Source organism: Benincasa hispida, chromosome 2 (assembly GCF_027475165.1).
Source record: "Benincasa hispida cultivar pf3 chromosome 2, pf3_genome.v1.1, whole genome shotgun sequence".
In the NCBI taxonomy this organism is placed as follows: domain Eukaryota; kingdom Viridiplantae; phylum Streptophyta; class Magnoliopsida; order Cucurbitales; family Cucurbitaceae; genus Benincasa; species Benincasa hispida.
Window position 1 is genome coordinate 21608102 of NC_143479.1, and position 12580 is coordinate 21620681.

At 31.3% G+C, this 12580-nt stretch overlaps 1 protein-coding gene across 1 annotated transcript; it reads left to right on the forward strand.

The window, feature by feature from the left end:
* Positions 1-1248: 1248 nt before the first annotated feature.
* Positions 1249-4876, forward strand: LOC120071082 (protein PHOX1-like). The gene is made up of 3 exons (XM_039023116.2): positions 1249-4079; positions 4158-4359; positions 4476-4876. Exons 1-2 carry the CDS (start codon positions 2003-2005, stop codon positions 4304-4306), a joined length of 2226 nt encoding a protein of 741 aa, XP_038879044.1. The 5' UTR covers positions 1249-2002; the 3' UTR covers positions 4307-4359; positions 4476-4876.
* The last annotated feature ends 7704 nt before the right edge of the window (positions 4877-12580 follow it).

Sequence of the window (12580 nt, forward strand, 5' to 3'; positions counted from 1 at the left end):
TTTTAATTTTTGGTAATATTATTATTCATACAACAATATCAATTCAAAATTAAAAAAATTAAGTTTCATTTGATAACCATTTGATTTTTGGTTTCCAATTTTTAAAGATTAAGCTTATGACACCCCTTCCACCTCTAAATTTCTAGATTTGTTATTTACTTTCTATCAATGTTTTAAAAAACTAACACAAATTTTGATAACTAAACATAGTTTTTACTTTTGAAATTTGGCTATGAATTCAACTCGTTTACGTGAAAACTATAGTAAGAAATTGAGAGAAAATAAATTTAATTTTCAAAAATTGAAAATTAAAAATAAAAAACCCGATAGTTATTAAACAAAGAGACCTACATGTTTACCGTAATGAAAAGTGGAATAATTGTAATGAAATTTCATTGATGGATCAAACACAATGAGTCTGAATCACAAATATAATTAGATTGTTTTTTTTTAATCACATTTACTTATAATTACAAATTTGTCACATTTACTGTTATCGCTAGATCCTAACGTTAACAATAGCGACAATAATAACAATAATAGTAATAGTAAATATGACATATTCATAATTCTAGTATTGTAACGATAACAGTATCTACAATAGTAACATTAATGATAATAGCTAGTGGATCCGAGGTAAATTTCAAATGTAATCAGATTGTTGAGGACCCCAAATTCTTCATTAAGATTACGTTTTTATTACAGAATTCAAAGTGGATCCCATATTTCATTATGATTACGGAATATAGATAAATAATAACAAATTCAATCAAATGAGATTCATTTTTCAGATTACCATTAATTTATTAAATTTGTGGGTGGGTAAATGCAGTCTCAACACGTACTTTGAGGAAAGTTAATGAAAGTTTGTCATATTCGTCCTCATATTCACGATTGTAATATTAAAAAAACTTTTTTTTTTTAAAAAAATTCAATTTGTAATTTAACCAAAATTTAACTATTATCACGAGAGAGAGGAAAAAAATGTTGGAAAAAAAAATTATAATATCATTACAAAATTGTGTCTCTCATCCAACAACCCATGGTTCTCACTTTTCACAACGGGGAGATGACCAAAAGACTTGGAATTCACGGCAATCGTGGGGCCCACAGACACACATATAAATATATATTATATTGAGTTATCGAGTCAAACGACAAACCCATCTATAAAAACAGTAATTTAATTCAGGAATATAAAAAATAAAATAAAATGATATATAAAAAAATTATTATCAGCTTTTGCTCAGAATTTTGTGGCGTTCACGACAAGTTGTTGGAAATCTTACTCATTACAAAAGTACAAACGGATTCTACGGTTGGTTTTCAATTTCATTTCCCCTTTGCTAAATATATTCCGTCTCTTTCAAAACAAAATTTCTTCTTTGTTTCTCACCCCGAGTTTCTCCGGATTAATTTCAGAGGTTATTACATTTCTCAGATAAGTTTATCTTCCTTACATTTCTTCCATTTCTCCACCACCATAATTCTACTTTCTTTCTGTTTATCATCCATATTTTTTAGCTCAATTGTCTGCTCTTGTTTCTTTCTGAATTGGGTTTTTTTAGTTCTTGAATGAATTGCTAAAATTCCGATTCGGGAGGAGCAAAAAATCGGCGGTGTTGGGAATATCTCTGTTTCTAGAATGCTGAATTCATGAATGGAAGCCCTTATTTGAATTTCAAGGGAATTTGAGGATTGTTCTACCCTTTTTTTAAGGGGTTTTGTGGGTTTCTCTGTTTTTATGTTTGATAATTTGGGGTACTTTCTTCTGCATTTGATTACAGGGGAATTTGTGTTTGGGTAGATTTTAGGCAATTTTTACTTACAAATTTGTATGTGCTCTGTTGATTTTTCTCGAGGGTTTGGAATTGTTTGTGGGGTTTGATTCTCTTCCTCTTGGACTAGTCTAGTTTAGTTGGTTTGAATTCGTTTGAAGTGTGTAATTGTAGAAATTAGTTATTTTCGTCGGTTCTTGGTTCTTCATATTGTTTGATTTTTGATGGGGAAGCAAAGTGGGAAGAAGAAGAAGCAGATTGGTGATAAATTCCGGGAGGCGGTTTCGAAGCATCGCCAAAATGGAGATGGAAATCCAAGTTATGACAAAGACCATGTTATTTTCATTACTATGTCTCAGATTTTAAAGGAGGAGGGCAATAAATTGTTTCAGTCTAGAGATCTTGAAGGAGCAATGTTGAAGTATGATAAGGCTCTCAAATTACTCCCAAGGAATCATATAGATGTATCGTATCTTCGGAGTAACATGGCGGCATGCTATATGCAGATGGGGCTTACTGAGTATCCACGAGCGATTCATGAGTGCAATTTGGCTCTTGAAGTTACTCCCAAGTACAGTAAGGCGTTGTTGAAGCGGGCCAGATGTTATGAGGGTTTGCATAGGTTGGACTTGGCTCTAAGAGATGTTAAGGCAGTTTTAAACATGGAGCCAAATAATATCATGGCTTTAGAAATATCAGAGAGATTAACAAAGGCACTTGAGATGAAAGGATCGAAGGAAGAGGATGCTGATATCAAGCTACCTCTTGATTTTGTTGAATTGCCTTCTACAATGTCGCCGCAAAAAAGAAAAGAAAAGAACCGAAAGAAGAAAAACAACCAAAAGACTAAGGAAACCATTGATGAGAAGAAGGCGGATGAAACAGTGGAGGGGGAGGAGAAGCCTGATGAAATAATGGTGGGGGAGGAGAAGGTTGATGAGATGGTGGAGGAGGAGAAGGTTGATGAGATGGTGGAGGAGGAGAAGGTTGATGAGATGGTGGAGGAGAAGAAGGCTGAGGATAAACTAGTTGTGGAGGAGAAAATCACAAGGACACAGGAGGAAACACCTATGAAAACTGTGAAATTGGTGTTTGGAGAAGATATTCGATGGGCTCAATTGCCAATTGATTGCACTCTATTGCAACTGAGGGAGGTTATACGTGATCGCTTCCCTACCTGCACGGCGGTCCTTATCAAGTACAGGGACGAAGAAGGTGATTTGGTAACAATTACTACCAATGAAGAATTACGATTGGCTGAAACATCTAAGGAGTCACAGGGTTCTGTTAGATTTTATATATTTGAAGTTAATCCAGAGCAAGATCCATTCTACGAAAGGTTTAAGAATAACGAGGTTGCTAAGTGTGAAGTTGAAGAAAATAGCATCTTTGAGAATGGCCATGTATTAAAACCAAAAGAAATAAAGATGTCATCTTGCATTAATGACTGGATAATTCAATTTGCTCAGTTATTTATAAACCACGTTGGATTTGACTCTGGCCCATACTTGGATCTCCATGATCTTGGGATGAAGCTTTATTCTGAGGCTGTGGAAGAGACAGTAACAAGTGAAGAAGCTCAGGGTCTTTTTGAATTAGCAGCAGAAAAATTTCATGAGATGGCAGCCTTAGCACTGTTCAACTGGGGAAATGTTATCATGTCAAGGGCGAGGAAGAAGGTCTACTTCGCAGATGGTGGTTCAAAAGTGCATGTGCTTGAACAGATCAAAGCCGCATTTGATTGGGTCGAAAAAGAATATGCTGAAGCAGAAAGGAAATATCAAATGGCGGTGGAAATCAAACCAGACTTTTATGAAGGCTATCTAGCTCTAGGAAAACAACAGTTTGAGCAGGCAAAAGTTTCTTGGCATTATGCAGTTAGCAGCGATGTTGATCCAAAAACATGGCCCTGCACTAAAGTTATGCAACTTTATAATAGTGCCGAGGAAAACATGGAAACAGGCATGAAATTGTGGGAAGAATGGGAAGAACAGCGTACCGGCGAACTCTCTAAATCAAGCAATGTTAGAACTCAGTTGCAGAAGATGGGGTTAGATGGGCTGATCAAGGATATATCAGTTGATGAGGCTGCAGAACAGGCTAAAAATATGAGGTCTCATATAAACCTCTTATGGGGAACCATGCTTTACGAGCGATCAATATTGGAATTTAAGATGGGGCTGCCCACGTGGCATGAATGTCTGGAAGTTGCAGTTGAGAAATTCGAGCTTGCTGGAGCTTCTGCAACGGATATCGCAGTTATGATAAAGAATCACTGTTCAAGCAACAATTCACATGAAGGTACAGTGCTAATATACTTTCTTTGAATCTTTTCATTCCGAGTTAAATGTCTTTCTTATCTCCTCCAATTATATACAGGTCTTGGGTTCAAAATTGATGAGATAGTACAAGCATGGAATGAGATGTATGAAGCTAGAAAGTTACTATCTGGAGTTCCATCGTTCCGATTAGAGCCATTATTTCGGCGAAGGGTCTCGAAAATCTACCACGTGTTGGAGCAAGCTTGATTGCAAACAAATTTTTAGTTTTTTCTTACAGACTAGAAGGAATAGTATTAAAGGTAAGTTCTACCAAAAAAAAGGAAGAAATACATTACAACTGCATACTTTTAAGTTTATCAAAAACTTAAGAAATTACATCATTGTAACAATGGCTTGGTCTTGTTCTGTTCAACAGGTTTCTTCTTCTTCTTTCATGGTACAGATGTAGCTTGCTTCCTAAGAAATATTAGAAGATTGTTGTCCATTTCTGGTGTGTTCTTATGCATTATTTCTCAATACAGGGTTCTTCAATCCATCCAACATTTGGGGACAATAAGAAATTGCAGGGGCTTCCATTTTAGTTAGTTTCTGCTTTCACTTTCATCCTCTTGTCTCCTCAAGTAGTTTTTCATGTTTAAGCTCATAGTTATTATAGTTTTTGATTGTCAAAGTCTCCTAGAAAACAAATTCTTTCATTATTTCTTATCTTGGTTTGCAATTTTTAGTGTAAATGACACTTATTTTGTAATCTTAGTGGAGCTATATTTGTATATTCACTTATTTATTTATTTTTAATTAAATTCGAATTTCTTCCCTTTTCTTGGTGTTTGAGCCTAACTTTTATTTGGTTCTTTTAGATTATTTACTATCTATTTTATAATTTGGAGTTTTTTTAACAATTTAATTTAATTCTTATAGAAATTCTACTGTGTTTAATGTAACCTTTTAGCCATTTATTAAGATCATTTCCACTAAACATTAGATTTAGGATTAAGCGTCAATTTACGGCTACTTTTAAAAAAGTATTTGTACAAATAAGTTGATCATTGCAAGCTATTTGTAAAAATCACTATTTGTAAAAATAGGGGTATTTTTTTAATTTTTTTTTTTTTTTTTTTTATAATTATCTTATTCATGGAAGTAATCAATTTTATTTTATTAGACTTCGAATTTTTATAGTAGAATTTGAATATATATATATATATATATATATATTTTGTTTTAGATTAATTTACTCTGAAAATCAAATAAGTTGGACATGGTTGAAAATTTTTGAAATATAAATTTTTATTGTGAGATATAAATAGTGAATGAATATACTTTTCATTAGGTTAAAGTTATAAAGATATTTGACCTTAAATTTTAAAATAATGGAAGAGATAGAAATGAAAAATATATATATACACATGATGTAATCAAAATAAAAGTTGTAAACTAAAATTTATAAAGAGGTAGTATAATAAAATATTATCCGTATGGGTCTTTTTTTTTTTTTTTTTTGGTTCACTTTTGAATTAATTAATTTTTGGACACAAATAAGAATGATGAATTAGAGAATTTTAAAATAAAAAAGTAGCTTAAATAGACATGGTTTTTTTTAAAATTATTTGTTTGTATAAGCTATATATGTAGGTCTATTTAACATGTAGAGGTAAGGGTATACCTATTTAAAATGGATTTTTTTTTTTACTTTTTTTAAAAAAACTATTTATTATTATTTTTTATTGAAAAAAAATACTTTTTAGTCTCTGAATTTTGAAAAATAAATGCATTTATTAAATAATCATTTTGGTCGCTGAGTTTTCGAAGAGGTTTAAATGAATACTCACTAAAATTTCTTTTAAATTTAATACAAAAAATTATAGAGGTTGATTTGGCAAGATGACATGAATATATATATATATATATATATATATATATATATATATATATATATATATATATATAATATATATATCTTTTTCTTTCTTTCTCTCTCTTCATCTATCCTCTGTCACTCCTCCATTTCCATTGCTAAATATTTTCTTCTCAACCACTCTTATGTATAATCCTATTGCAAACTATTTATTTCAATCATATACTTAATTGCTTCTAGGTTTAAAGTTAAACCTTTCAATTTTTAAGTCCAATTTAGATGAAGGTTTATGCTTGGAAAGCTGTTTTCATGATTTCTCATTCAACATAATATGTTAATATATACAAACCTAAATTAAATATGGAAAATATTTATATATAGAAAAGAAATAAGAGAATATTTCTTAGTATGCTAGGGAAGTTGTTTTCTTGATTTTTCATTCAACGTAATATGTTAATATATACAACATAAATTGCAAAATTCCTTACAAAATTCAAGTAAGTGCATAGCAAGTTTTAAATTTCCAATATCTACTTTAAATTACAAAATCTTGTTTCTTTACTATATTTAGATATTCATCATTTATATAGCTAATCTTTTATTCCACACATCCATCATTTCTCACAATGCCATGTGTCAAGCATGCAAGTGTCCGCATGTCCTATGATGTTACCTCATGCTTCATGTATCCACCTCTTGTTCACGTGTCACGTCAAAATGGTATCAGAGCCAAACATCATTAGTAAAATGTATTAGTTTAATTAATATAGCACTAAAGATTTATTAGCTTCTGTCTTAATATTATTTTAAGTATCTTTTGTGATAATAATCAAGTTTTGTTAATTAATTCTATTGAATATCACTTTGGTAAACTTTGTGTTCTCAGTAATAGAATCATAAGCTCATTGGTAAGCTTGGTGTTTCAATATTATAGAATTTTAGCATCTTGTTTATTTCTCTCAATAGATAATTGAAAATCTGTTAAGATTTTAATGTCTAAGCATCTTGCTTTAAACTTTTAATGTCTAAGTTAATTGAAAAATTAGCTCTACAGCCTAATTACAAAAGACTCAAACATAATTGAAGATTATGCAAATAATTCTCAACTCTCTATAGTCAATAGTCAAGAGCTTTAGATAGAAAAAATAGAAAAATCCTCCATAATTGGTATATATCAAAAGTAGATACTAAAACTATTTATTAGATAGGAAAATTTGACTTTCTTCAAGATTGTAGAATAAAAACCACACACCAATTAGTCCCAATTAATAAACTCTCAGAAACTCTTCATTTATTCTCAAGACAATCAATTCTTCAACACCAAGAAAAGTATAAAATTTTTATATAGGATTAGTTCAATTTGCCATAAAACCTCTTATAGGATATGATTAGATACTTCAATTCTATTACTATTACATGATAAAAGACAAACTGTTCAAATTCAATACTCTCTATAGTTGAATCAAATCTTGAAAGAGGACCAATTTACTTTAATTGTGTCTAGATTTTTTAGTTTCATTAAATGATCCAAATATTCTTCAATCGTTAATGCTTGATATTAAAATTCTAAATATGTATTAGGAACCACAGACTATATCCATTGTAGGAATATTTCGAATACATTACAAATTAATGCATACAAATTTATCTCCTAAAGCTCTTAGGACTTCTCTTAAAGATCAAACCCTTCTACTCGAAGCTAATATTGAATACTCAAATACTTTTACTCCAAGAATGTTATCTTGGAATCAAATTACTCATAATCCTAGATGGAGTGTAGAAATACAATTCTAGTCCTCAAGGCTAGAACTTCCTAGATTTTCTAGGACATGTGAACCTCCCTTAAGCTAGTGGATAAAGGAAAATTTTAATTGATAGAGGAAACAACAATGAAACACAGGACCTCCCTGGACCACCTGTTATAATACCTTCTTAAATCACCGATTGACCAAAAAACTTAAGATAGTGGGTAAAGACAAATTTAATTATATATCACTAACACTATAAACCTTCAAGGAGTCCGATTTGATGACACAATACGACAATCTTTTTATAAAAAAGAAAAAGATCCAACTTTATCTCCAACTCATTCTGATATGCACGATATTAATAAATTAAATATTATTCCAAACCCTTTACAATTAACAAAATAGAACTAGATAAAGAATTTTGGTCTGACAAAAATAAACTCTTAAGAGGTATATTTTTTTGAATCCTTTAACAAAACTGAATAAAGTGAGACTCGTGATGAATACTATAAAATAACAGAAGAACTCAAAACAAATATATATTTCTTCCATTGGATGAAAAATATGACATATTATCAAAGCATTTACACACCCTTTATATCAAACTATTAACACAAATACTTCTTCTTCCACATGGGAGACTACAAATCCTAAAAGATACATAACCTCTACATATCCCCCTTTAGAAGAATTTAAGTTTCTAAACAACAATGATTAAGAAGTAATAGCTTCTCCTTTCAAAAGATTGATATACCTGAAGGTAAACAAAAGTACTAACATTAAAAGATATTAACATACAATTACAAAATAATTATTCAAATAAAATTTTACATACAATATTCAACCAGGTTGAAAGAATAAAATTTAAACTCGACCCAACATTGTCCTATAAAATCGCAATATCAACTAATTGACAAAACAAAACCTTTATTCAAACCTTTTGAAATTTTGGATAAAAATTTAAAATTAATTATTTTTTCAAGTAAAGAATCTAATTACAAAACTTAAACCTAAATCATCAAAAACACCAAATACATCAACATCAAAAGTTAATACCATAAATGAAACACCTGGTGAAAATCATTTTGATATTCATAAACTAGAAGAGAATTTTGATAATAACCTAGAGGAACAATTTCAGAACTTAACTTTCAAAAGATGACAAATCCTAGATACCCAAAATTAAGAAATTATTATTCTAGCCATCTCTCCTTGACATGCAATATGAAGAAAGACATCAACTCAACCAGACTCAATATACAGGAAATGACATCTATGAATGGAATATAGATGACACGATTGAACATCAAATTCTAAATTTAATGCATGAGATGACCTTAGCCGCCACTGCTTATAAGATACATCAAAATACAAACCACCAAATTGCTCAAATGCTAACTTTCGGATTCATTGGAAATTTAAAAGAATGGTGAGATAATTGTGCATTTTCAATTGACAAAACAAGAATCTAAACTGCCATAGTGATGGAGTAAACATGCAATAAATAGAAGCAAACAAAATCATTAAGTACTGTAATTACACTTAATTTGAGTGATAAGCACACTGGAAAAATAATTTTACAGAAGGAGGTTTCAGAACTACAACCTTTGTAGAATTCCTTCAAATCCTTGCAATGTCCATGAATTCAACCTTCAAATCTTCAGTAGACCACCAAGAAAATCTTCTCTACTATTCTCAGCCTTGGATTTGAGTGGTGGAACTCTGAATTAAGAGGGATTGAGGTGTATTTGAGAGAGCTTGAGGACAAAATTAGATTTTGCAGAAATTTCACAAATTTCAGATTGCATCCGGTTCAAATTTCTGAAATTTTGAAGTATTTATTATTGGGTTTTATGTCCTAAAAATCATGGTTTGTAAACAATAAAACTTATTTTGAAAATTCAATAATTTGTTATTGAATATATGAATTGCTTATTTCGTTTTAGAAATAAATCCAATAAACAAAAATATCCATGACTATTACATGAGTACTTGAACTTTATGTGGAGACATAAAAGTGGACCAGGTTTGAGTAAATAGTCAAAATGATCTATAGTATATGAATAAGGTTGGATACCTTATTCTGGTAACACTATTGGATGTGGCCCACTCTGTAGTTGTTACAAAGAGTTGTAAAGTGCTACAGAATATGTGATTATAATTCGTACATGTTATGACATGAGAAGTGGGGGCGTCTTATGCAATGGGTTTGTGCAAGATTGAACTACGAAATCAGTTACTTTTACTTTATAATGCTGTTTACTGTTTATGACTGACTATTTCAAAGCGGTGACCTAGGTAACTTGACCTTAATCCTGAGCTAGCTATGAACTACTGATTATTATTCTTAGATTTACATAGCTGAGGGTTGGCTCAATAGCGCCGACTCAATAAAACTCCATTTCAGGGGTAAGACCGGGTAGATACCTGGGGACATAGAGTGCAAGATGGAATTCGCTTCTACTCGCTTTCAAGGATAGTAGAGAGGTTATTCGCTTAAGTGCTGATTCCGGGTCTTGAACAAAGGGCTCTACCCTCTCATTGGCCCGAGAGGGACTTGGTTTGTTGATCGGATCACAAACCAATTGTTCATTAGAGGATCAGTGGGACTTAAGAAACAAGAGGTAATCTCGGGGGTAAAACAGACATTTGACCCAACTGTTATTACGAACAACCTGTAAAAGGTTAACTTACTAATCATGATTATATTGAGTGAACATAATATATCTACAATGAGGGGAGTGCAACTATGGGCTTTAGTGGAGTGATCCATTAGTTAACAAATGGGGGTTAATTTGTTGTAAAGAGTTTAGCCAATTAATCTCGGATCGTTAAGCCCATGATTTGTAGGTCCATGAGGTCCCCCTACTAGCTCGTAAATGGATTAGCCTTAGAGTAACATGATAAGTTAATTTGAAATGTTCAAATTAGAATGAAGGGAATTGGAGAATTTAATTAATATTTAAATATGATTTAAATATTAAATTCATGAATAAGGATTCATGAAGGTGGAATTTGTGTAAAATTAATTTAATATTTGATATTAACTTAGAGTTAATTAAATTGTTTAATTAATTAATTATTATTAATTTTATTAAAAAATTAATTTATAAAATTAATAATGTTTTCAATTTTGAGATCAAACTGATTTTTGAAATCATTTTGTTAATTGGATAAAGATTGAAAAATGAAAAGTTGGGAAACTCCATTATCTTCAACGAAGTAGCTTACTAAAAGTCCACCATTTCTTGATTCAAATCTCCAAGTATGAGCTACACCTCATGCAGCCTTTTTCTATGCATGATTGTCCTGCAATAAATAGAGAAGATTGGAGTGGAAATCGTTAATGCAAACTAATGCAATTCTTGAGTCTTTGCTAAAAAACTTGAGAGGTTGAAGAAGGAGTTCTTCAAATTGCAACAGTGTGCTTCTTCTCCAAATTCCTTCCATTTTAGCTTATTTTGAGTCCCACAACTCAATCTAAGGTTCCAACAGAATAGTAAGAAAGATCTTGAGGTGGTTCATAAGAAGATTTGGAGAAGATTTGCAGCTGAATTCGTGATTCAAAAGGTTCTACAAAGGTATGACTTAAACCTTTTTATTATTGTATGAGCATGCTTTATTTATAGCCAAAATTAATGAATTATTATTGATCCTTGTTGCTTCTACTGCATGCTGATGTAATCCTACAATTGGTACCAGAGCATCATTTAAGCATTCAATTTGGTTTAATTTGGGTGTGGCGGGTGTTTCTCATGAGTTATATGAAAATGGTGCACTAATATCGTTTTCTAAGTTTTGGTATTTAATTTTTCTTTGATTCCTTGATTAAATTTGTAATTGGCTCTTGTTTGATGAACTTATATGTGTGCTCAAGAGTATAATTTATTTGGAGTCATTAGAGTTGAAATTAAATTGTAATTGAAGAAAGAAGAGAAGAAGGTTGAGCAGCAAGAGCCAGTTTTTCAGCATCTGCTCAAAACTCGATGCTCATTTTCGAGCGAGATTTCAAGTTTGAGCGAGATATTGATCCAGTTCAAGCAAGATTTCAAGTTCGAGCGAGATTTTGATAGTTTGAGTGGGATTTCCTTTGAGCAGCGAGATTTCAACGTCAAAGCGAGATTTTGATCGAGTTTGAGTGAGATTTCAACGAAGAGCGAGAACCTGTTCAACCTAGCGAGAATTTGGTCCAGCAGAGAGACTCTTGAACCGGTTTGACGAGTTTGACCCGTTGACTGAGCGAGGACCATCGAGGATTGATCGGTTTGACTGGTTTTCTTCAAACTTGACCCGGTTCAGCTTCAAAAGGGTTTTGGAACCGTTTTTTTTGCTGTTTTTGTAATAATTAGGCTTTTGTTTGTTTGAAAATGCCAAAACTAAAATAATACCAGTATATGTTTAATTATTTATGCATGTGATGTTTGTTATAATTAAATAAATGTTGTATGTGCAAGTATGCCATGTAGAATTAAAATCCCACTACAGGAAGTATGTTACATGCATTGAAAGTATGTTATAAAATGTTATAATATATAGTATGCATGTTTAGGGTTTCTTTTATTTAATATATTTGTTATATTAAATATTGAATGCTTTGATGTCTGTTGTGGATATTTAGCATGTCTAAAATTTTGTAAGTTGTTATAAAATTGGCTTAGACATTTAAAATCCATAACAAAGAACAACTGCATGCTCACATAGGTTAACCACTCGTTTTAATAGTTAAAATAGGTCGTTAAACTTGTAAAATTCGGGTTACAAACTCAACCGGTATATAATCCTATCGAAGGCTGGAGGTATTTAAGTTGATGGTCTATGGAACAACTCCTACTTGGAGATTATGGCCGAATTATTGAGCGTTGTTAACCTGTTTTATAAGTAATACGTAAGCGATGTGAGGTTTTAAAACTGTTTTAT